At 34.5% G+C, this 26,451-nt stretch overlaps 2 protein-coding genes across 2 annotated transcripts in view; both read right to left on the reverse strand.

The window, feature by feature from the left end:
* The window catches only part of uif (sushi, von Willebrand factor type A, EGF and pentraxin domain-containing protein uif), a 38,744-nt gene extending 37,047 nt beyond the window's left edge, over window positions 1-1,697 (reverse strand). The window contains 1 exon segment of the mRNA XM_029299095.2: window positions 1,371-1,697. The gene's annotated coding sequence lies outside the window, so the exon portion shown is untranslated.
* A 10,721-nt stretch (window positions 1,698-12,418) lies between these two features.
* On the reverse strand, window positions 12,419-24,771 carry ndl (serine protease nudel). Its single transcript, XM_029299083.2, has 25 exons — window positions 24,684-24,771; window positions 24,455-24,577; window positions 24,074-24,214; window positions 22,909-23,946; window positions 21,933-22,427; window positions 21,542-21,739; window positions 19,570-19,733; window positions 19,326-19,453; window positions 18,682-19,164; window positions 18,202-18,500; window positions 17,925-18,069; window positions 17,713-17,846; window positions 17,302-17,568; window positions 17,011-17,170; window positions 16,743-16,912; window positions 16,564-16,677; window positions 16,303-16,489; window positions 15,711-16,040; window positions 15,173-15,361; window positions 14,937-15,084; window positions 14,467-14,629; window positions 14,170-14,349; window positions 13,780-14,017; window positions 13,316-13,432; window positions 12,419-13,192 (listed from the first exon to the last, which is right to left on the reverse strand). Coding segments are annotated over exons 1-25 (5,910 nt in total). The 5' UTR covers window positions 24,685-24,771; the 3' UTR covers window positions 12,419-12,894.
* Between the last annotated feature and the right edge of the window lie 1,680 nt (window positions 24,772-26,451).

The raw sequence follows: 26,451 nt of genomic DNA on the forward strand, positions 1-26,451 counted from the left end.
ACTTGCGCATTTTCTAAGGTTTTGCACGATGTAAATTTATGCTACACGCAGGATCGAAGCCGGCAGCGACGACCACACCAAGCGAAGAGAAGAAAATCCGCGAATTGCAGATACAAGAATTAACTGCGGAATCAACGGAACGAAATATTGAAAAAGGTACTATGAAATAAAAGTAATTCCAGTAAATCTTCATAAAAAAGTGGATTTCGCGGTCTTTTCATGTTTCGCTACTATTTGTAAATAATACTAAAAAGAATTTAGAATTTAGATCTTAGATTGCATATGAATGTATTTAAATATGAATAAACATTTGCAATTGTCGAAATATAAATTTCGTTGTACAACTTAATGTTACATCAACGTGAGAAATTAATTACACAATCTGTGTAACAATAAGTCTCACATTTCATTCATACAAGATTCATACAAAGATTCATATAAAGAAAATTTTCTAGAGTAAAATTCTCTGTTATCTCAGGATGAATCTTTAGGGAATTAGCACAGTTTTGTGTTAGTATTTTTAATTCATATGTTTTTGCATTGCTTTTTGCAAGACATTGCAAGATCAGCAAGAATTTTTTATAGAGAATCTAAAGAGAATCTAAATTAACATATATCATAGAAATAAAAGTGCCACTTGTTTTATTAGATATATAATTCCTTATCAAAGTGCAATTGATAATCATTTTTGTTTCAATTGTAATCACTCGATCGAATTTTTCAGTTGTGCAATATTTTTTTATCCAGATTCCGCTTAAATTAGCTTTTTGTTTTCTCTTATACCTATTGAATAATTTTTAATTAACCGCGAATTGCCAAAAATTAATTTTTCTCCGACGTCTTAAAATCGTGGATGTTTGATCGCGTCCTGCAAATTTCAACACGCAAAAGATTTCTATACGTGTAATCGTACGTCCGTGCCTTGCACAATGCATCCGTCACAGACATATAAATACCGCCATATTTGTACAGCGAAACATTATAAATTACCAGAAATAATTTGTTTCTCTTTCAAAATAAAATGTACCTTAAATAATGCGTCTGTTATAGCATTGATGGGGTCTATTTTAATTTTATTGTAGAATATTGTATTAAATTTTATTATATTCTCACTGTGATAAATTAAGAATGTCTATGCCTTTGCGGGGTATATCTCTCCTTCAACCGCACAGCGTGAAATCCGTGATATTCCGTGATCTCGCATTCGTTTGAGAATATTGTTCGCCAGAATAATACAAGTGGTCCCTGCGTGGCGCTTGTACAATATCTTTTCAAAGAAAGGCACGCACACGCAGAATCGACTTTATGCATCGAATACGTCCGTCACGTCATATCCGCGTAAGATTTTTTTTGGCGGATAGAAAACTTACATTTTTGTTTCTCCTACGTTCTACGGTTCACGATTCTAGTCCCAGGGTACATGTACACCACTGAAGGGTCCGTCCACGAAAATCCGCCGACGAGACCAAGTCACTGCACAGAACGGAACGGAACTCACACGCGTGGGCGAGTGCCCGCCGATAACGATGCGCGATGTTCGCGAGGCCGGAAGATGGTATGAAGGAAGACGGCGCCGTCTCGCATCGAGTGAATTTGCGGCGAAAAAGCAGCGAGAGAAAAAGAATGGAACGGTGCGGAGAACGGAGCAAAAATCCGAGTACTGTCCTCTCAGGGTCACGTAGTTCCTTCCCTCCGGCTCGCCGCTACGAGACTGAAGAGAACCGGGAACTCTCTCTCTCTCTTCGCTCAGGTGAACGGCGCGCGTTACCTGAGAAAGAGAGCCCTCTCTTCTCTTTCCTGCGACAACGGAAAGAGAGAGAGAGAGAGGAAAGGAGGCAGCCGTGAACGTAGGCGCAAGGAAAGGTGGAGGAGACACTCCAACATCGTCGCGACGTCGCGATGCTGAAGAAGGCCGAGCGTGGCATCTGGCGCTGTCTTGTATTGTTTGTTGCACGGCCGCATTGCGGGGGTAGCTGTACGGTACATTTAAATACCTGTCACGTGGCGGCAGGATTGCTGCAAAATGACGTCAGGACAAAGTATGACTCGTTATAGAGAAGGAAGAAAGAGAGAGAGAGATTTGTTTTTAGTACGCCTAGAGATTTATTCCGGAGACTTTAGAAACGATCTTTCGGAGATTGAAGAATTTTTGAAACATTTTCGATCCTGAAAAAAATTAAAATCATTCCAATTTAATTATACCCTGCAGGGAACAAATACAACCAATTTATTAAAATAAAAAAAATTATTATGCACAATTTAAGCTTAAAATTTGTAAAATTGAGTAGTATTTTACTAAACATGTGAAATGTTATTAAATTGACTTCCGCACTGCTCGATAGCGACCAAACCAGTTTGTACAAGATCTCATTGAGGGACAATATCTTATTCTAGTTGTATTCTCTCCGTGCCGATGCTAATTCCATATTTGTAGAAGGGTAGGGAATCAAAGAGGTAGTAGCCTTTCTATTCGAGAAAACGGCCGTGAACGTAGCCGGTAGAACTCGGGTATGATCGCATCGGGCTAAAACAGCCCAAGAAGTTCGCATTACCGAGAGTAGGTAGGTACGTATATCTTGAGAGCTGTTACAAATGGCTAAAGAATTTATATAAAACCACGGTAAAGATACTTATAATAGTTTTTTACTTGAGCGTATCAATTTACAGAACCTTCTCTCCTTTCAGTAAAGTAATATTAAAGTTATAAAAAAATTGACACAGTATTTATTATGCAATAGTTAAAAGATCTCAGTCTCACAGAAATATCATCAAATTATGCTGAAGTAAATATATATATTTCTATATATATATGATTGAAAAAAATAAGTTATTCAAATAAAAATTATTTTATAAATTTCCTAGTAATAAAATTAATTGATCAGTCTTTCCTGTTGACACAAATGTTAATACTCTCTGTAACGCCAACGGATTAAAGTAGGCGCGCGGTTGCAGCAAGGCGTCTCGCGAAAAGAGACATCGATGCTCACGCAGGAAAGGTCGTCGAGCCAGATCAACGCAGAGTCATGCCACGTCGGGTACGACGACCGAAGGCGACGCGGATTTCTTTTTCTTGCGCACACCTTGAATGAAAGTTGTAATTGAGCGAGACGATGGACGCTCGGTATGCTTCACCGAGACGTTTTACGTGCATCGATATCAAGAGAGACGCAAAATTTCGCGCTGCTAATTCGGAGAGAGATCCGTTCTTTTTATATCGGCGATTAGAAATCATCGGGAGATGCGATCCGCGTCATTTATCGCAACCGTAAACACAGGAAGAAGCCAGACCACAACAGCGATGTGTAGATATTTACGTTGAATTTTTATGCCAAGACCGGATTTCTATATTTCAAAGAAAAAACAGCTTGCCTGTTTTATTTGATTATTTATTTTTTTATGTCATCTCGAAAAGTTTAGAAAAAAATTAGTTGAACAAATTTTATATCAACTCTTCCTCTAAAATAAATATTTTACCTCTATTTATAAAAAAAAGCATTGTGTAAATAATTATTAAAACAATATATTTATCTTGACGTAGGATCGTCTAATTACGTTTGCCGAGGTTCGGGTGGTGTCACCTTTTTTTAACCACTCGTTCTAATTACAACGGACGTAACACTTTTTACCAAGCGTGACTGCGACACCGGAGTTATGCAAGAAGAGCGAACGCATGCGCGAGATCTGTAATTATTTTCAACTCTTAATTAACATGCAACCTAAAGTCGCATTAAGGACGATCGGACAAAAAGTCGGACGGGGGACAATTTTGCGACAATGTAAGCGCATCGTGATAAGTGTACTCCGTTAGCGTTTTATCGGGTCTGCTGCACTTCGAGGCGTTCAACCCGGCAACTTGCTGGGCGCACGCGAGCGAATCTTATTCGCGCGGCTGTTTATAAATAAAACGGAACCATCATCCTTAAGTTGCTTACCAAGCCAGAAAACGCAATCCGAGGGAGCTTCGTCGATTTGCACAGGCTACTGCCTTGCTTTCAAGCAATGCTCCGTCATTGTTCGCTCCGTGTTTTCGTTTTTTCTTTTTTTTATGCATTTCATTTGCGCAAAACATCTGTAACATAAATTGCGATGAGTCGATATAAATTGACATATAGATATTAAGAAGGTATGATGAGATTTAACATCAAACTTGACAATATAAAAAATTAACTCTTCTGTCAACATAATTTTTTATCATCGTTAAAAATACTCACTCCAAAAAAGCGGTATATTTAAAATTTGGAAAATATCACCAAATTTCAAATGACGATAATTTCGTAAATAATAAAGATAGAAAGCTTTTTAAAAAATCAAATTAAAGCTTGGAGTCTCTACTTTAAGAATGTATTTATTTCAATGTTGCCAGATGAATTTATCATAAACGACGGATTACAAACCAAGAACATGCAAAATTGAAAAATAATGTCCGAGTTTGCTAAAGCACATGGCGGAAGTCAAATGTCGCAACTCAATGGGATAAAAAGCATATAATAGAATAGACTTTTCCCTTTAAAATGCTTTTTTATTCATCCCAATACGATGATTTTTAACCAAGATATTCGCATTTAAAGTAAAAAGCAGCTTTTTTATTTAAATGCGAATATCTCGGTTAAAAATCATCGTATCGGGATGAATAAAAAAGCATTTTAAAGGGGAAACTCCATTCTATTAAATGCTTTTTATCCCATTGAGTTGCGACATTTGACTTCCGCCATGTGCTTTAGCAAACTTGGACATTATTTTTCAATTTTGCATGTTTTCGGTTTGTAATCCGTCGTTTATGATAATATCATCTGGCAACATTGAAATAAATAGGTTCTTAAAGTAGAGACTCCAAGCTTTATTTTGATTTTTTAAAAAGCTTTCTATCTTTATTATTTACGAAGTTATCGTCATTTGAAATTTGGTGATATTTTCCAAATTTTAAGTATACCGCTTTTTTGGAGTAAGTGTATATCGGAACTTTTCTCTGCCCGCAGATGCATAAATATAAAAAATTTTTATATTCAAAAATTTTCTAAAATATAATGAAAAAAATGTTCGAGCAGTTGCTATAAAAAAATATAACATTACAATATGTCATGCACTTGGTCGCGAGTATGCATTGATGATAAATTATGCATTGACAGAAGAGTTAGTATGGTGTGTATTTAATTATTTTATTCAAGATTAATGTAGTATTATATTGCAGACACGATGGACCATTGCATTCAAGGAAATAGTTATCGCGCATCATTTCACTTTCAGCAGAAATGTCACGAACGGAATAATGTGTATGCGAATGCAACTCGCAAACAGAGTGGAAATTAATATCCGATCTCGCTAAAATAATAATAAAGTTGCTCTTTGGCAACTCGTAATAGAATTTCCATTCGCAGCTTTCGTTCGGTTATCAACGCGTGACTTTCGCGATATGAGCTACTGTCAATTATGCACTTTCCCGACTTTCTTTCTGACGAGCGATATTCGCCTGATCGGATAGAAGTTGCGGACTTGCTCGCTCGAGAAAATACAAAAAAAATGCGAGCTTCACTCGCACGATCCGATTCCTCACAGTTCAGTGTCAGTTCAATGTCGATAGCATAATAATTCCGACCATATATATTTCGTAACGTTAACCCGGAAGCTTACAACATGACATGCATTTAAATTGCGATGTATATTATTTAAGTATGAGGCATTTAGCCGTATCGCTATACAGAGAGAGAAATACTGTCAAGCACTCGTGATAAAAGACATTGACCCGGGTAAAGAACCGTTCGATTACCCTATCGCGTCTGCATAAATAAAAATATATTAATTTTATCGCATTTTTCTCATTGCATCAGAGTTTTCCTGAAGAAGTGCGACTCTTTTTAGAAGAATAAGAAAATAAAATTTTTAAACTAAAGATACTAGAAACTAATAATATTCAATTTAATATAAAATAAACATACCAGTCAAACTTTGCAACTCAGCTTGAACTATTAATACAGAGAAGTTAATTCAAATATGAAATTCGACTTGTTATAGTATTAATAGCTTTTAACGAAGTCGTATATCAAATTGAGAGTTAGTTCATATTTTCGAAATAAATATAATTAATCTAATATAATTGGAGTTTGTATTTTTCAAACGAGTTCGTTCGCGTTTAATTATGCATAATCATTTCGCATACTAATTATATTAATAATTTATATACAGCACGAGGATACGTCGGGACGAGATTAGGAGGAAGTTCGGCAGGGCATCGACCCTGAAAGTGAGAAACCGTTCGACGTGTGTCCAAAACTCCGTCGACGCACAGGTGTGTATTGCAAACTCGCCTTGGTATGAGCGAGAGGGCCCCTTCCTCGGGGCTCGCCTCGCCCGTGTCCTACAAAACTCACGGCAAATTAACGTCGGAGCATTTACGACGACCTCTTTATCCGCTAGTACGCACGCGTATATACGCGCCGGTTTCACCGAGGGAACGTCGAACGCCGAATGAGATGCATAGCTGCATTCCACGCGCGGTTGCGGCCGATCCGCGGCCGGTCGAAGCGATCATTACAGACATTAAGAAGTGTATCACTCTCTTTCTTTCGAGTTTCCAGCTGTGCAGAGGGAAATCTAAACGTAATCTCTTCTCAAAATTGCGAGTCGCGGTTTCGAGAAAGAGAGAAACGCTTCGAGATTTTCTCCAGTAAATTCAGCTTTTTTTTTTTATAAGAGCTAATTGAATTTCTTTTTATTGAAAGAGCTAATTGAATTCTTTTTATTGGAGAGAAAACACTTATTGCAGAAGAAAAAGAGAGAGAAATAATTTCAGAAATTTTATCACGTTTCGCTGAATATGTAAAATTGCTCATATAATTTAGTACCGGAGGAAGTTCAGCGAAAAATTCAGCGAAGCGCAGGAAAATGAAAATATGCGCTAAACCGATGCTTACAATAAACGGGCGTACTTGTAATACATGAATTATGTACATTTCCCCGCCTTGAACTTGAACATGACGAGCAATCGAGGAATAATAAAGAATCGTATAGCTTCCTTTTACGTTCCTCGGAGATGTCTTCTAACATTTTATTTGCAATATTGTATCGCATCGAGCACTCAGAGTGCACAGTTAAAACGGAGTCAATAATTGCCATTTTATCGTTGAGTGGTTTTTTTTATCGCGACGAACGGTTTTTCGCGGTTGTCGAAGGAACGTTTGCACCCGCGCTAAATGACACATTAATTACGCATTATTGTATCTAATGAATATTTATTCGACGATATTCGCGAACTCGCGCAAATGAGTCGTTCGCAAATAGATTTGGAACGGTGTTTTTCTCCAAACTGATTGTTCCATAAAATTAAATGCGACATTAATTGTTGCCTACTTTTGTTCTACAAAATTAAATGTGACATTAATTATGGAGCACGTCTACTGTAAAAGGACCTAGTAGAACGTTGCTCGTATAATTATAACTAAAGTCGACGGTTAGTCTAAGAAGTCTTTTCACATAAAAAGTACATGAAACACGACAAAGTCCGCTCTGTTTACAGTAAATTCAAGGCTTTGCATGTATCGTAAAATGTAATATACGCAGCGTCGATTCCGCGAAGGAATTGTCGGAATTCGATGTTTCTAATAAAGTAAATTTTATCAGAAAATTCCAGCAGTACGATTGATATAGAAGACTAGAATATAGCAAACTGCATTAGGTACAAACATAGAAATTTAAATATTTTCTTTCATATTACTGCATTTTTGAAGATATTTTATATATTATTGTACTTATATTTTTTATAATATTCTTGAAGTTTCCTATATTTTTAGAATTCCAGATAATTTTTTGCCTGCAAATTCTATGATTACACTTAGTATTCAGATGATGCGATTAATTGCCCTTCCATTGTTATTCTATATATATATTACCTTTAATTAATATCAATTTAAATGTATTCTATCCTTTACACTAGCTTATATTTAAAATTTTCATAAATACTTATTTGATCAAAAACCCAGAGATTATTTCAAACTCCTATATTCTTCTGATTAAACTTTAATAAAAATTGATCAATAATTTTATTAAATTCTTTTATAAATTTTCGCTTGGTTTGATGTTTATTATAGCCACGTAGTTCGAAGAGGCGCGTCATGAATTCCTGCTTGTCGCTCGCGGCAGATGCATCCTGAATTTTCGATCGACACGGAGAAGTTTACGGTACAGTAGCGCGCTGGCACGTCCACCCCGGGAGGAGTAGGTGACAATGACGAAAAGAGACGCCATAAGTATGCGGAGGACGACGAAGCAGGGCCGATGGAGGCCATAGTCCGCGACCAGCAGGAAATCACCGAGATATAACGGTACCAGAAGCGTGGTTACATCGCATGCGTCGTCGTCGACGTCGTCCTCGTCCTCGTCGTCGCCGATAAATATAGACGACGAATCCCTGGCTCTTTATTTGTAACGCTTGTAGCTAAGTGTTATCCGTCGCGGCCGTGAAGAGACCAGTTGGGTACAAGTCTCTTCTCCACGGATGGAGAACCGAGCCGGAAACAAAAATTCTTGGAAGCCTGAGAATTTTCCTAAAATATAAATTAATTATATATTTAAACACATTTTTTATATTAATTTTTTTGTATTTTTTTCATGCATGTTGAGTATAGAGTGATTCAAAATTAGGACGACCTCGTTAAACCCGCATTTGGGTTCTGTTTGCTCGGTTAATTATCGAGATTTCTACGAAGTTAATATTAACTCGCTTGCCGAAATTCGTGCCGCGTTTTAACTGGTCAAAGGTTTCAAATACTTGAAGCATATGTAGGATGAGAATCTCGAATTATCCATTCGTTTGGTTTATATAGTTACAAAAGAAATTTTTTAATTGCACAATTAAATATGTGAGACTTATTCGTTGCTTTTGATAAATATATTAATTGCTAATACTTGATTATGTCATAATCGGATAATTGGATCACACAATCCCTGCAAAGGTAGATGAAGAGTCATTTGTTACTTAAATATTTAATGCATTTAAATGAGATTTAAACAATCTTATCAAAACAAATCTCCATTTCCTATTTCATCCTTAACACAGTCACTTTATCAATTGCTTCTGAAGAAAATTATGGTATTAAATAACGCATTGAAATATTTTCTTTTCGTCTCGAGAATTGCATATTTCAACTATGAAAATAAATATTTAGAAAAAAAAAATTCGAATAAATCATCGCATCTCTTACCTCTGTCATAATTACTTAATGCACGCAATTATTATGTGAACGTAAATTTATTTATAATTCTGTCGTACGCCGTTGCGATGAATCAACATAGAAAATGATATTTTAAGCAACAATGAATAATTATGCTTCACTCCTTACGTCACACACGTGCGACCATCGCCGTTTATGAATTTCCCGAGGATCTCAGCTGCGATATGGGAGAACTTCCTTGATCCCGAGATGATTCATATCCAGACGCGATACGGATACAATGGTACGGAATGCGAGAGAGATAAAGCGGACTCATCAACAATACGGGCGAGCCGCGACAAGCGACGTAATGTAGGTAATCCATAATGAGGACTTTACACACATTCCTCAACGTCGTCCGCTTTCTCTGTCCGTCTCTCTCGTGCTTGCACAAGGAGAGATTTCTCTATACGTGCATGCTTCTCGCTTCGATCCTTTCTCTACTGGCTTCCTCTCGCCTCCCTCGACCCTTGTGTTACCTGCATTAAGTCCAGTCCAGACCGTCGCGGCAGAGTAATTCGCACCGAAACGATCATTAGTTCAGGTATTCTCAACCTTATTCGCATCGCGGTATACCTTACAAGTCCTCGTTGCGGAATAAATGCATTGATAATTTTGTAGATATAATAATATAATTCTAAGATTATTAACAAATTGTCATAATTACCGGTGTTGACTTTTCATTTCTTTTACACGCGAGCTTTCATGTCGTTAAGGTAAAAAATTACACAAAATGTCTGATAAATCACGATACGATCATCTTCTTTCTAATTACAAAATTTACTAGACATCCTGCTTATAATGTGATTGAAACATATTTTTTACTTTTTTTTCTAAATTTCTTAAGCAATTCTTCGCAAACACGAAAAGGCACCCATGTGTGGAAAATTCGTCATAAAAAATTTGGCCGCAATCTAACCTGAATCCGGCCTTTTACATTACATTACAGCTCCTTACACTCATATACCTTCGTATAAACATGCAAACGCACACATATATAGCGCAAAGAAATAAAAAAGAAACAACCTTAGGCGGCGGAGGTAACCAACAGGATCAACGGTACTCCTTGGAATGAAATTATACGTAGTGTGCCCCGTGTTGATTACATAATCAATGTGTGTTGCACGGATCGCCGAGAAAAAAACTGCGGTCGCTCATTGTCAGCCATGCCTGTAGCCGTCTATTAGAAGAACAGAAGAAATAATTAATATTCACGAGGCACAAGAGTCGCGGAAAGAGATCGTATTAGGTAGAAAAAGGTCATGAGGAAAATCCGAGTCTCCTTATTAAAAATGTATGAGTCCTCTGTCCTATTTAAGCAAGATGCAATGATTTAATAACAATAAAGATGAATCTATTGTACTTGTCTTCTCTCGTCTTCCCACGCGCTTACATTATGTAATGACCAAGCAAATCTGTCGTGATCGACGTTTACACACGTATATTTATGATCATCGACATTCCGAGCTCCCGGTTATGGAGCAATCGATAAGGCACAGCATCCGGCGTGTAAATGTACGTGGCTTGCGTGCTCGGTTGCGTGACTTAATAAGCAATGTGAATGACTTAAAGGTATTTAACCGCGTTAAGCGATGCTCACGAATGCGCTAGAAACTCAGTTTATACTTGTCGGTTGCAACGAAAATTTCATTCCTCTGTATTGTTTAAAATCCGGTGGCAATTTCATCTCTTCGATAGATTATCTGAAGATATAAAAATATAACATACAATATATATATATATTTTCTAATTTTTTATTCTTCAGAATTAAAATTTTCAATTTTTTAAATAATACAGATATTTAATGATATGAGTACATAGACTACATGTAAATAAAATATAATTATGATATTTTATGTGTAAAGTATATTTTTTTTCATAATTAAAGTTATATTTTTTCAATCTAAATACGTGATAAATATTTTCTCAAAAAATATATCTAATTATAATTTAATTTTCGTACATGTCAAGAAATTAATTGGAGCGTGAATGTAGATATCAGAAAGTCTATGGAAAGTGTATCGAAAGTACACATAATAAATACACATATCGGTATACGATCGAATCATCTGTCACGCATATCGAAACTATATGTTGTTTGATTCGGTAATCTCCGGAACATAAAATAACGACTTACGTATTTATGGAACAGGAAATGATCGCGATAATGCATTATAAAAAGCGTGTGTGCGAAAGAGAAAAAATGTGCAGATTAATGCAATGCCGGTTTGCGATGGACGGACGCGATGGATGGACACGCTAGGAGATAAAAGAGCCTCTCATACCTCCCTCGTTTTCGCTCGAAAGAACCGGGAAAGGAGTTTCCGCGTGGCTGTTGTCAGGGAATTCACCGATGCCGAGCGATGTACTCGCGACCGGGCGGTGGCTTTTAAGGTAAAATACTGTAATCGAGAAGAGATGCTTATGCTATATATGGAAATACGAGAAACAAAAAATACGCAAGAGGCGTATTGACAGGAAACATTATTTTTAAGAAACAATCTTTTTTTATTTTACAATTTCTTCCTCAAATCTTATTATATTTTGTATATTATTTATAAACGACGAATTGTGAACTTACTTCTGTATAATTTTTAATAATTTATGTTATAAATCGTTTCACAAATATATTTCTAATATAGAACTTATGTAGCTCTTATTGCCTTTTTTATTTGTAGATTAAAATTTTCTAAAGAGCTTTTATAAATTATATTATATTATTTATATATACACAGATCAAATGTATTATACTTTCTCGTACACATGCATATGCATATTTCCCGCAGATGTAATATAATTTAATTACACATAAATTATTTATTACTAATTAGCATCATTTAGGAGAATTAAATGAATGACGTTGTTAATTAAGTTTTAATTCACTTGAAACGAGCAAGCATACAAAATTGCTAAAAGTCGAAAGGGGGACGAGGAAGAAGGGGTGGTTGGAATGTGTGTAGCGAATGGGGTCGCTGTCGTTGAAGGCAAACAACTGCGTCCCTCGGCTTCTCCTGGCAAGTTTCCTTCGAATGCTACGGAAGACGATGCCCATTCACATTCCCGAGGTGACTAATTCGCATTATCTCCCCACGTGACTCACGTATACGCGCTCGTATCCTGGTATTAGAAATTTCGAACACATCGTTCGAGAATAGTAGTTTTACGAGAGTTCTTTGAGTGCTTTGTTTTGCGGAATAAAAAGTCAAAAAGATGTATACGTTTCATATTTTTATATACAACATTTCTTATTTTTTAATACAGACTTATCGTTAATTTGTATTTTGTATATCTATGTGTGTGTATTTTAAGACTATTCCCTATTTTATTTCCTAGTTTAGGAAAATTATACAGTTTCCCGTAAGTAATTTTTTTTTTATTATATTGGTAGAAATCAGAGTAATTATAAGATAGTCATAAATTTATGGAAAATATATCACATTGTTTAGATAAACGTACAAACATAAACATAATTTTATTTAATTAAAAAATTTATTTCTAACTGACTTATTTACTTTGTAATCTTATTTTACAACTAAATAAATTAACGATATGTAAAACTGGATTACGTTTGATGTTTCCTATATTAATTTTTAAGATGAAAAAATGCCCCCTATATATACCCCTTCAGTTATCAAGCTATAAATAGAGATGGAAATATTCTGATGAGATTTCCTTACATTTTTATCTTTTATCAATTACAAGTAACGAAGAGACGGTAGCAGGATTCTTCCGGTTTAATTAAAGTTATAAGCGGTTTATCGTCGCGCATTGTTATCCACATACCCGGATTTAATCGTATCATATAAAAATCATCAAGAGACGGAATAACAGGCTCGCTCAAAGTTTGATTTCCAGAATCGATTCTTCCGTCTGCGTAACCAAGCTCTTGACATTCAAACTTCGCTTCTTCCTGCGATGTTACTGGCGACGAAAAACATTTAGAATGCCACACTCCATAGGATCGTTGTTTCACTTCTCCTGTGCCAGGTCTACAAAGTAATTTATCATTTGCAAATATTCATTATTTTTTTTTTACAAATTTTTTACAAAAAATTATTATCGTGTAATTATTATTAAGTCATATTACAAGTTCATAAGATTTTGCATCTGACCTGTTGTCTGTCGATTCTTCGATCTTTATGCATTCTTCTTCGTCTTCGCCATCTGGGCAATCTTCGTCACCATCGCACACGAAATCTTGCGGGATGCAAGTAACGTTGTTGATATTTCTGTGCGAATATCGAGCATTTACAATTTTTACAATGTATGTATACATTATTAATTATTTTTCTCCATATGTAAGTTCGAGATTAATTTATATATGGAACTTAGTAATCTCAAACCAAGAGATACAGTTCCGAAGAATTAATTTTTCGCGCTTGGGCTCTATTGGCCGATTTAAAATTCATATATTATTATTATTATTAATATTGAGAGCCGACATATATTTCTTATCTGATTATTAATTATAATAATTTCTCTATATATTCATCTTCTATTCTACGATGTTTTCGAAAGTTTCAGAGCTTTGAATAATATTTTACGGATAATATCAAAATGTTGATTTATGTCTTACGCGTTGCACTTGAAGCTGGTTTGTGTGCATTGACACATTTCCGGCGACTCATCGGTTTTATCGAGACAATGTCGCACACCATCGCACAGCCGTTTCGGTATTGTTAGGCTCAAATAATCCGCACAGGTGCATTTTATGGGTTCGTCCGTTCCGTCTGAGCAGTCCACTTTAGCGTCACAAAATGCACCCTTCGAAATGCACTCGCCATTCTTGCACTGCAACTCCGACTTTGCGCATTCTAAAAAAATTAAAGGAACATGAATTTATGTAAAAGAGAAAATTAATTTGCAAAAATACCGATTAATTTAATAAATCTAACAAGTCAACCAATATGATAGATGCAATTTTAAATTGATTTGTGTTATAAATTGATTTGATAAAATTACATACCTTTAAATTTATTATTATCGCTGTTCTGTTGCAGTTTGTACATGCACATATCGTCATTCTCGTCCGCGCCATCTCGGCAATCCATGATATTGTCACATACTTGATTCCAAGGGACACATTGTCCTATATTGCATCGAACACCGTCGCACGTCGGTTCAGGTGTTGGTTTCGGCTCCGATTCTACAACGCAACAATGGAAACATTAAATTATATAGAAACAAATAAAGATTAATCAAATAAATAGATTGATGATATAAAAATATTTTTGCTTAAAAAAATATCTGCATTAAAATTTACCCAAAGCATGTATAAGGAAAGCGTGGATGTAATCGATGCTCGTCAAATTTCGCGTGTTTCGAAAACTGCAAAAGTTGTTTTCGTGAAATACTGCCGCGGGATACCATCCTTTTTCGCTGCGACAAAATACTGTTCCACTCCAATCTGATAAAGTTTCATTAACCTAGAAAGAAAAGATGAAATATTGAAATTTAAGATTAATCAAAATTAATATTGGTCGCTAGTGGTGAAAATAAACTTAGCAAACTTGATTTCGACAAAACTAGACGAAACGTCGTGCAAGAATTAAATAAAATTTGCTAGTTATGTCGAAATCAAGTTTGCTAAGTTTATTAAAATTTAATTTTGATCTACCTATATTTTAGGAAATTAATAGAAATAAGACACGCAATTAAAAATAGATATGTGTAATAATAGATACAAACAATTATAGTTTATTATTATAAATTTTATATATATGTTATACTCACCGGACATTCGAAACCTGAAAGTTCAACAAAACAGCGATAACAATTGTCGCAATTTTCAAGGACCGGTCGTAGAAAGATTGATCTTGTCACGTGCTCCTTGTCTGTACCAAGAGCAACGCAAAAATCGTTCTTCGCTGGCGGATAGATTCTGTAAAAATTCGGTTAGTCAGTATAAATAAATATTTGATTTATTATATTGAGAGGCATAAATGTGTATGTATGATTAAAGTACGCACTTCTTTTCTAGAAATAGTGGTTGCGTGTAACGAGTAAAATTCACTGCAGTTTTCAAATGGAGCAACGAGGCTTCCGACGTTTTCACGTTCCTGATTTCGTCAACGATCGAGATTTGTTGATAAGGTCCGTCGACGTAGAGATACGAACGACTTTGTCCGAGCAGTGCCGTCGTATAATTCTCCGATAATCTGTAATTTATTTTTTGTTACACCTTTTTATTTGTAGTCGAAGGAGTTCAATATAAAAGACTTGTATTTGAATTTATAATTATTTGTTGCGATGAAGTGTATTAAAATTATAATTATTTTTATGTAACTTTTTATAGATTTACTTGAAAAGAGCTGCAATGACAGCCGAAACGTTGTATTTTAACTAATTATTTATAATAAATAATTGCCAGTTTGGTCGACTTTTACCATTGAGGAAAGATTTTTATAAAAGAATCACAAGACACTTAATGCCTATTTAATGGACGTAACGAAAAAATAATTTTAAGATGAAGAAAAATTTTGGAGAACAAATGGAAAATTGATTTACTTGATGTCTTTCGTGCAGCTCGAACTGGACAGAAGCCAGTCTGGTTCCAAAAGTAAGGCCGAGCAACGATAATGGCCGTCGACGAAGATAGCAGCCAGCCACGGCCACAAGTAGTGACTTCCGCTTTTCGGATTGACGATCAGGTGTGTGTCGACACTGCTGCTCAAAACCGGTCTGCAACGAATCCGTAATGTCGTACAGAGCTCGTCTTCTTCGCTCGACGCGACGTACTCCGGTGAAGGTTCGTAACTTGTCAAGTTATACCTTCGCCAGAATCTCTTCTTCAGCAACGTGTTGTTCGCGACGACTTTATCCATTGCCTGCAGATTCCTGCACGCGAAAGAGATCTTTCTTTAATTACATTTTTTAATTACATTTAAACAGACTTTTTAAATTGTAATTTCAGTTACTTTTTAATTAATTAAATTCATTCTTCTACATTTTAAATAAAGTATTGTCATAATGTAATATACATATTTGAAAAGTTGCTTGTGAAAAGAAAAATGCCACATTTATTGAATTATTAAAAGAATTATTATAAAAAATATTAGAAATTAGAAATTAGAATTATTATAAATCCAGGGAGACATACGCAAATCCAAGATATTCGCACAAGTTACGTCCAATTGTCGACGTTATGGTGTTATTATTCAAAATTTCTTCTTCAAGACACTGTACCCGCCATTCTCCATTGTCATGTCTACTGAGCAAACCCTCCATCTTCAAAACTGGGTGATCATCGCTGTGTACATTGACGTATTCCCCATCAGTCAATACAACTAAAAAAAATGGGTGATCAATGTCAGTTAATTTAATTAGTTTTTAGACACGTATCATCTAAAATTTCACTTACGACAATCGAGTTCATCCTCGTTGAGAGGGCAATCAAATTCGCCGTCGCATCTCTTCATCATCGGGATGCACCCATCGCTTTTGCTGCAGTAAAATTCATCGGTTTTGCATATATCTAAAACGAGATTAATTATTCGTCAACTAGAAAGTCCTATGACGGGCTCATGTTTGACCGCGTACCGCAATCTTTCTCGTCCGTTTCATCGTCACAATCGAGATGTCCGTCGCAAATCGCCATCGGCTGCTTATTCGACAGGTAATCTCGGCACGTGCAGTCCTTTTCATCGGTGGCATCCTCGCAATCCACGTGCTTGTCGCATCTCTTATTAATCGTTATAGTTTGAATCAAACTAAAAAAAAAGGAGAAAAATATATTAATTTTCTCAAAAACTAAATTTTCCAATTTATATATTATTATATAATAGGACAAATATTTTCCACAACTCGCCTTTTGCATGTGAACGTTAATCTAGCGCTTGTTGTTTCCGGTGTAACTGCATAGACATCTGCAGTATTAAATTCTTCGTCAATATTCTGCGTTTCGTAGAAGAAGCGGTGAGAAGTAACAATGGAGACTGCTTCCGTGCTCATTTCTGTGATACTAATTTCTTACGAAACATAAAATAAATATATATATAAATTTAAAAAAATATATACATATGTATATATATTTTATTAAAAAAATAAGAAGCTTATTACTTATAATAAAATCATAAAAAAAATAAATTGCGTAACTTACGATTTTTCATATCATCGTCGGATATCTCATCTTGCGATTTCCCAACTTCGAAATCCGATTGCTTGTACTTTCTATCATTCATATTCAAAGTGGGCGGCAATACTTCAAACGGATAACATCCGAGCTCATCTTCTCCGTTCAAGCAATCGATAGCTTGATCGCAACGTTCTTCTATCGGTAAACATTTTCCATCGTCGCAGCTGAATGTTGGACACTTGGGTAATGGTCTTTTATTATTATTTTTGTAAAAGGACTCCGTATTATTACCTGTAAAATAACGTATTGTAAAATAAATATATAAAAAAAAGCGCAATATTTAGGGCGCGTTTATCTCTTTTCAAATATTTATAATAATTTGCGAAAATATTTTCCGTCCGTTTAATTATTTATAAAAAAATATTGAAGCCTTACTTAACGTCACTTGTTGAATCCAGTCCACGAAATAACTTATTTTCATATAAACACCGGGCTCGTTCGGACGTGCGCATCCATCACCGTGACTTACTAAGCCCGCCACGTACCATTGTGAATCAAAATTTCGATTTCTATATGAAAACAATATTTTTATAGCAATAGTGAAAGTGAAAGGAGACATTTTCACTGCTCTACTTCTTCATTTTTACCTGCACATCAAAGGACCGCCACTGTCACCTTGACAAGTGTCCTGGCCACCTTCAGGATATCCTGCGCAGATCGTGGCGTCGTTCTGATCGGACAGATGATTGCACTTTGGCAAAATCGGTACTTCGACTTCTCGCAAATAATCCGCTAAAACAAAATTTTATTTTCAAATAAAAAACACAGCCAGATTTTTTAATGTCACTAAATTTTACAATATATATCAGAAAGATTGAAATATATTGAACGAGCATTAATATATCTAATTAAAATTTATCTTACAATTTGGTCCATCTTCTTTTAAGGCTCCCCATCCAATGGCAATGCACATAGATTGCGGAGATGGGCCCATTTTCCATTCAGGGCCCATGACGTTTGGTGACGGTAAGCAAACCTGGCGGACCCATCGATTGAAGAGGAACGGTTTATCTAGCATGACAATCGATACGTCGTTCTGCATATTTTCACTTTCATAGTCAGGATGAAGAATAACGAGTTTCGCTTTTCTCGACTGAGCTGTCGGTGAAAATGAAAACCGCCTGAGTAGGCCAGCTTGTACTTCATAATAGTGCTTTTCATATCTGAAATATATTTCAATGTTTAAAATATATTTTAAAAAATATTACATATTATTTATATATATATTTAAAAAATATTATATATTATTTATATATATTTAAAAAAATTAAAAAAGTCTCATCAGTTTCTTTGCTCATTTGTTATAAAGTTACAAGTTGGAAACGCTTGAAAAGCACTTCTTACCCTTCCATGCAATGACTCGCGGTGAGTACGTAGATTTCGCTGAGAATAACGCCGCCGCAGTGAAAAAGACCGTCCTTATAAATGGCAACCAAGAAGGGCCAAGCTCTCGGCTGACTCGCTCGACCACCTACTACTCGCAATTGCGCTCCGACGAGGGTGTTGTTTTCATCTTGCTCCTTTTCGAGCGCCGAGCGATTCGCGTTCAATAGCCCTAGTGTTTGCTGATAAAGTTTACTTATGCCAAATTTATGCGAGATGTGTTGCTCCTTCGGCTGTTCTTTCGATACAAAATCGTTCCTTATGATATCGGCAGAACGGAAGGAATCGTAATGATTTTTTATGCCACACGGTAACGGTGGACACTTGACGTATATTGCTACACCCGAACACGACGTCAATTTGATCTGTCCGTTGATTTCTTTCACGTAAGGATCTTGGAAGGTATTTTTAGGCACACGTACGATTCGTATATCCGGCATCGCTCTATAAAAATGTATCGATATAATAAGAATTTGCTGATAACAAATTAAAAATTTTAATCAGATTATTGTCAGCGTATTTTCTCATCTTAATTTCAAATATAATATGTGTCTGATATACGTATGCTGCATTAGATATTGTATAACAATTGAAATGTGACGTACGTTAACGACTGGTCCATTTCCGATACGCAAGCATTAATTGCCCAAGAAGCTGTGGCCGAACAAACGGGATACCATTGTCCTTGTATGTTTTTATGTAAATATCCTTGGGTGTAACCAACTGTAGATATCTAAAAAATAATAATATAATTAATAAGTAATAATATAATAATAAATAACAATAAATCAAAGAGATTAATCTTATATATTTAAATGATTAAAAAATGTGAACACATTTTGCTCGTACATCTTTTGGACTTATATATGATTCCGAAAGTATAGTGCAGTCTAACTCGTCCTTTCCGTTGGAACATTGTTTAATACCATCACAACGCTGCGAAAGTGGCACACAATTATGTCGTAGTGGTTTATTCGAGTTATAATTGCAACTGAAAGAGTCTGCTGGACAATCTGAAAATTAAATGATTTTAATGCGATATACAAGATAATCAGTCACTACGATTTTTAAGGCACTTATGATAATTTGACAAAAAAAGTTATAAGCAGAAATGGATCAGTTTCTAAACAACAAATTACAATAATAAAAATTGATTGAACATTTCTTATTTGATAGATAAACAAGATCATTTTTTTAGATAAAATTAATTGTATTGTATAACTACACACATAATTATACACATGTATAACTAGCTTTTCGGCTTAAAGCATGTCTAATTTTTTAGATTTATATATTTTTTTATGCTGGCTTAAAAGTTATTTATTCATAATATTTTTCTTTTTTCGATTTTCATTAAATTGATACCAAAATGTTGCAAATTTTTCGGAAAAGACTGCTGTGTGGTTTATTGTTAAATTTTAAAATTTTTTAAAATATTATATATTTTATTAACACTTTAATGAATATTTTATTTACTTATATTCAATATCCCCTGATTTTTTATTGATATTCTTGTGGTTTCTCTCATCGTTATTTTTTGTAACAGCTAAATTGCCCAACACATTGATAGAAATTTAAAAAAAAATTTTTTTATTCACGAATACATATCCTCCTTCATGAGGAAAAAATTATTTTTTACATAAAAACAAACCACACAGCTAAAAATGTGCAACATTTTGATACCAATTTCGAGGAAATCGGTCCATAGATGTAGACTTTAGTCATTTTTTTAAATCGATGTAAGACTTTGCTACATGTATTATAAGAAAAGATGTTATAAAAAAGTAAATCTTTAATCTGTAATCTTTGTGACAAAATTTAAAATAGAATTTTCTTTATAATTTTATAAGTAGTGTAACCTTTGTAACAAAATTTAAAATAGAATTTTCTTTATAATTTTATAAGTCGTGTAATATAGAAAACATTTGAAAAAATATAATACATTTAAAATATGCATATATTTAGGATTTTGTCATATGTAAAATTAAAAATAGATTTTATAAATTTTGGCTGCAAATTTATAGATCGCCTAAAGCAAAGCAGTAATATGCGTTTTATAAGAAACACTTTTACATGGAAGAAAATTTCGTGGGTAAAGTAGCTTATATAAACGTAGCTAGTATTTAGCGTCATCTGGTGAACATACATAGTGATATTGAGAAAAAAATATTACATTTACATAATTTTCTTATTATTATTTCAACAACAAATTTATTAACTATTATTTTATTTTTATCAAATTATAAATAATTAATTTTTTTACATGAAAGAACAATAAGACAAGAAATGTGATGCTCAGTTGATCGCTTAGGTTTCTGTTATATCGTATATATTGTTTCAATTTTCTTTTGTTAAAGTTTACGTAATGTTATATAATGTTTTAAATTGGAAAATTGAAAAATTATTATTTTAAATCAATTATTTAAAAAATATGTAAATACCCGAAAAATATAATATGGTCAGTGTAAATATATATTGGTGACATATAATAGTAAATATATGCAAAGATCTGATTACGTGTGTAATTTTATATAATTGTATATTATTTATAACTGATAATATATAATTATATGATCACAGTTAATATCAGATATGACGATTAACTTGGACGAGAATGTTGTTGAGAATTATATATATATAAAAAAAATAAATTATATATATAGAAAAAATAAATTATATATATATATATATATATATAAATAAATTTTTGTAATTATATAAGATCATATACAGTCAATTTATATGATTTTATATAATTACAAAAATTTATTTTTTCTCGAATTACAAAAAGAAAAGATTTAATGAATTATCTGTAATTTACCGAAACAGCCGAGCTCGTCCTCTCCATGTGGACAATCAAAATAACCATCACAAATTTGATTTCGTAATACTCGATCCCTGCAAGAGCAATTCGTCTCGTCACTGACATCAAAGCAATTAGCATAGCCATCACATCTATTCGTCTTCGGAATGCAAAATAGATTATCGCACTGATAATAATGTTTGGGACATTTGTACGCTGAAACAATAATCATATTATTAAAAGCAATAAATTCTAATTTGCTTTGTATTTTCTTCGAAAATTTCAACTCAATTTAAACTAAAAATTTTTTTAACAAATAAATGCTAACGATCAGAAAAAGAACACAAGTAAGCTGCAAGTCAGACACTTTGAAATAACTTTTACGGAAAATCCACGACATTTCGTTTACTTGAATAATCCCATGCGGCAATCCCAGCTTTTGGAAAAATCCTTTCCCGCGAAGAATCTTTCATTTTGTTAGCAGAGAAGTGATCGGATTGCAACGTGTCAGGAATCGACGGATAGTGAAGAGTCGGCAATGACATGTAGCCGCAGAAATACGGCTTTCTTGTCATCGGCTGCTGATTGATCGGCGATACGTTTGATGGAACGGATCTCGTAAGATCAGTATTTTCTCCCGCCGGTTGAATCTGCGCCTGATTTCCGGCATAACCAAATCCCGGTGTAAATTGCATCTTATTCATCTGTAGTTCACGATTTTGAGCGACGGAAGGATCAAAGATGCAGACCGGATGTAGCATTGTGTGTAACATCTGCAATTGCTTTTGGAAGGGTTTCATGCTCTCCGTAGTTGCCTCGATAGATTCGTCGCTGTTCTCCATCTGAGAACGATCGTTCGATGTGAGTTCATTAAGAAAACTATGATCTCCCGATGATTCTGAAACTGTTGTGCGTATCCTTTAAAAATTGCATCACATTTTGGAAAAATTATATTTGCGTATGATAATTAACGAAGCAAAAGTTATAGCGGTTTAGAAAAAATTCATATTTTTATTTTAATATCGTATGAGTAAAGAAAAGTTAAACAAACTTAGAACATTTCATTTAAAGTTACGTCAAACTTTTTACATTATAAATGAATTTCCCGAGACTTTATTCGGAACAGAAAACTAAAATTATGCAATTCATATAATGAATATTTACTACATGCTCTCGATTATAATATATTTGCATAAGACTTTAAAGAGAATATTTCGAGTGAAAGAAATCGGCTGGAAAAATAAGTAGAAAATAGTTTGAATTTAGAGAGAGCGTTGACAGAGCAAAAGTAATGTAATCAGTAAATCTGGTGTGCGTATCTTCGCTAGCATCTTGACGTTTAATTATTATTTATTTCACTCTTGCTCTTCTATGCAGCAACCTACCGTTTATTACCGTAGTAGCCGATTGATTTTCCGGGTATCCTTCAAATGAAGGTTGCTCTGAAGGATTCACTGTGCTGTCATCGGGGTTGTCGATTCCGGTCACGTCGTGTCCTGCTGGCATACTCGTCACGTTTTCAGCAATCGCGATCTGTGTTGTTAGATTGATGATATACTGCGTATTCGTCTCGGTTGAATGATCTATTTCACCATTGGATATTGCATCGTCTTTCGTTACAGTATATTGCGTCGTGCTACTGGATTCTGTGGTATTAAACTGCAGCGTTACCATTTTGCTCGTGGTACCTTCGCTTTCAATTTGTTGATCAGTACTTGATACAGTGGCAAAACTGTTCTCATCGATTCCCATCGTGCGCAAATCGACTGTGGTTGGATTATCTACCTGTTGGCTGCTATAATTCGTGCGATTGGTTGATAAAGCGGTGGTTGGCGATATATCATCCTCCAACGATCGATCTACAGAATTCTGCGATACATCGTTTATAAGCGAATCCGTCACTTGACCTTTCGCCGCTTCCGTCCGATTAATTTCCGCCGGTTTAGCATCGTCCAGCAATTCGATGGCGGAAATGCCGAAATCGTTGGGGCGATTTTGCTCGACGTAATCATTAGATAAATATTCATCTCGCGTTCGCGGCGTAGAATCCTCATCGAGCTTTTTCGCGACGGCCGATTGCGAATTTTTGCACCGCAGACAATTCAAAATGTCCGACATGGATACATTATTTCCGTCGCTCAGCGCGTTACTCCTGAGAGTCGCGAGATAGCCTTCCATCGTCTGCACCAGCTTCTTGCATCGTTCCTTGTTCATCTCGCAGTCCCTCCTCGAGCGCGATATCTCTCGTTTAAAACGTATGTTCGTCGTCGCAAAGTAGTCGCGTTCCGTAATTGGCATTATCTCGTTTATGAGCGCCTCATCCTTGAGAAGTGAATTTCCATCGATCACTTTTTCCGTCGAATCTTCGTCAAAGTTCCAAATCAGCACCCGTTGTGTAAATGTTATTTCCGGCAGAGTGTGAACTGAAATGCGAAATGAGCAAAAGAGTTGATGTTGTATGAAAATCGAGGTTTTTACGAAGTGACTGCTGACGAAAATAAAATATACGTCCAGCTCTTTTCACTTATCGTACATGTGATAGCTACTAACCTTTATCACTCACGACTATTCTAACAAAACTAATTGAGAACTTCAACACGATTAAGATTATCAGGACGACTGATATTACAGAAGCAATACATTTCTTTGTACAATAGCGTTTGCTTGGCTTACATCTGTCTCGTGTTTCGCCTGAAATCACATGTAATATAAATCTCAAATTATCGTAGAGATACAATATCGTAAAGATATTTATATAATACGTTATATTATGTTATATATGTTATCATTATCGAAGAACAAATTTTTAATACAAGTTCAATGTATTATAATAATATATTGTTATCTCTCATATTTCTTTTATAATAGTAACATATTCTTTAAAGTTTTCAACAAAGATAAATTATATCTCTTGTATCTCTCAAAATTTACCTATATTTCTAGAATCTATCAACACAGTGCAAGTTGATGAATGGATTGGAACGTCAACCATCTGATGTTTCGGCGAGATTTGATCTTTATCGAACGTTTCACCTGATTTATTCGCGGGATGCACTAATTGTTAAAAAATAATCATTAAGATTGAAATTAATTACGCATTAATTAAATTCCATCATATTGTATAAATTTCTATGCAAAAATGCATGTTTCAATTACTTACTTTTGCGAGTCCTTTTAAATTATTTCTTGAAACTATACTTTTTCGCAAGAAATGTTTTTTATGAGTCGTCGATCCTCACCCTAGATTAGACCGACGACGACTAACTCAAAACTTGATAGGCAGAGTCGTTCCTCGTCAATGGTGCGTCAGCGAAAAATTGCTGACAGCTTATTTCGTCTCCTGTTGCATTCATGTGAATGAACCCTATACACGTATTTCAATAAGTGTCGTCAATTGAAGAACTTGAAATAAAATCCTGAGGTTTTTACAAAAAAAAAAAAATACAAAGTAAATTTAAATGCAAATTACATAGACAAGCTTAATGCACAAAAATTAATTGGCTTCTCATTAAACAGATTCGAGAATTCAAATTCCCTCGTCTCGCGGTCTTTTATTACGTTTGAGACTAAAAAGTGCAAACAACGCTCGTGATTAATGCATCTCATTTTTACATTGAATTGAATGAAATTTTTTCTCTCTCAAGCTCTCGACCTCGATGAGAAACTATTACTCTTTATTATAGAAAAAGTTTCACATCTTGCAAAGTTACTTCTGTGTTAGAAAAAAAAAACAGATAGAAAATTGTATAATTAGTTTGTGCATTTGCTTAATCGTATGATTTTATGCACGTTTTCATTCTCATAAAAATTAATTTGAATATAGCATTTATCGGAAAAAACTCGTCTTTAAAAAAACAAATAAGGCGCTTTTACTTGTACAACGTAAAAACTGTTAAACAAAGTAAGAATTAATAGTAGATATCTTGTATCGCCAGTGATGAATAAATTTAAAAATAAATGTGAGACGACCCAACTGGCTTAAATTAATTCTTATTATTATTTGTTTGATGCCATGTACAAGAAAAGACAACGTTTCGACCTTAGGTTTAGGTCCTTATCAAGTCTAAAATTAACATTAAAAAATACAATAGATGTACATACAAGAATTTTGATTTTTAAGAAAGTAAAGCGCAAACCAAGATTATAATACCAATTTAAAACGTACCTTATAAATTCTTAAGTGCAATATATAATTAATTTTGTTCCATTTTACATATTTCAATATAAATATTGTGTCAACGTAAACGTTCGGTATGGATGGTAAAGACGAACTAAGTTAAACAGCTTTGATTATTCTATCATAGATCGGATTCAAATTCTCTGTGTCTTTCTGTAGGTTGATCGTGTTATTAAATTTTTTTATAAAAAACATTTCAGCAATCTCTCTTTTCCTAGTGTTTGTTTCTCGATGTAAAATATTTAAGTTTGTCCATTTAAAGTCATGCGAAAATTCATTTCTATGTTTGCTTATAACATTTTGATTGCTGACATGCATTTTTATATTATTCATATGTTCTTTAATCCGAGTATTAAGGTGTCTTTTAGTTTGTCCGATGTATGTGGCGTCACAGTCATTGCAGTCGACTTTATAAACTATCTCGGTCATATTGGCTTTAGGTAATTTGTCTTTTCGGGGTTTAATAAACGTATCAAGTTTTTTTGGAATCGTATAAATAACACTTAAGCCTGTTTTCTTAATAGATCTCTCAATAGTCTCACTTAGGTTCTTAACATACGGCATTAAAATACAAGACGAAATATCAAATACATTATTTTTGTCAACTACGTTATGAGAATTTTCTAAAAACCATGTTCGTTTATACATATATCGCTCGATGACCGTCCTAGGGAAACAATTATTCAACAAGATTTTTCAACAAGAAAGTTTCGGGTAGAATCAATTCTTTAATCAAATCATGGCGAGATAA

This window comes from Nylanderia fulva, unplaced genomic scaffold (assembly GCF_048542155.1).
Source record: "Nylanderia fulva isolate GAGA-0341 unplaced genomic scaffold, ASM4854215v1 Scaffold12, whole genome shotgun sequence".
Lineage (NCBI taxonomy): Eukaryota > Metazoa > Arthropoda > Insecta > Hymenoptera > Formicidae > Nylanderia > Nylanderia fulva.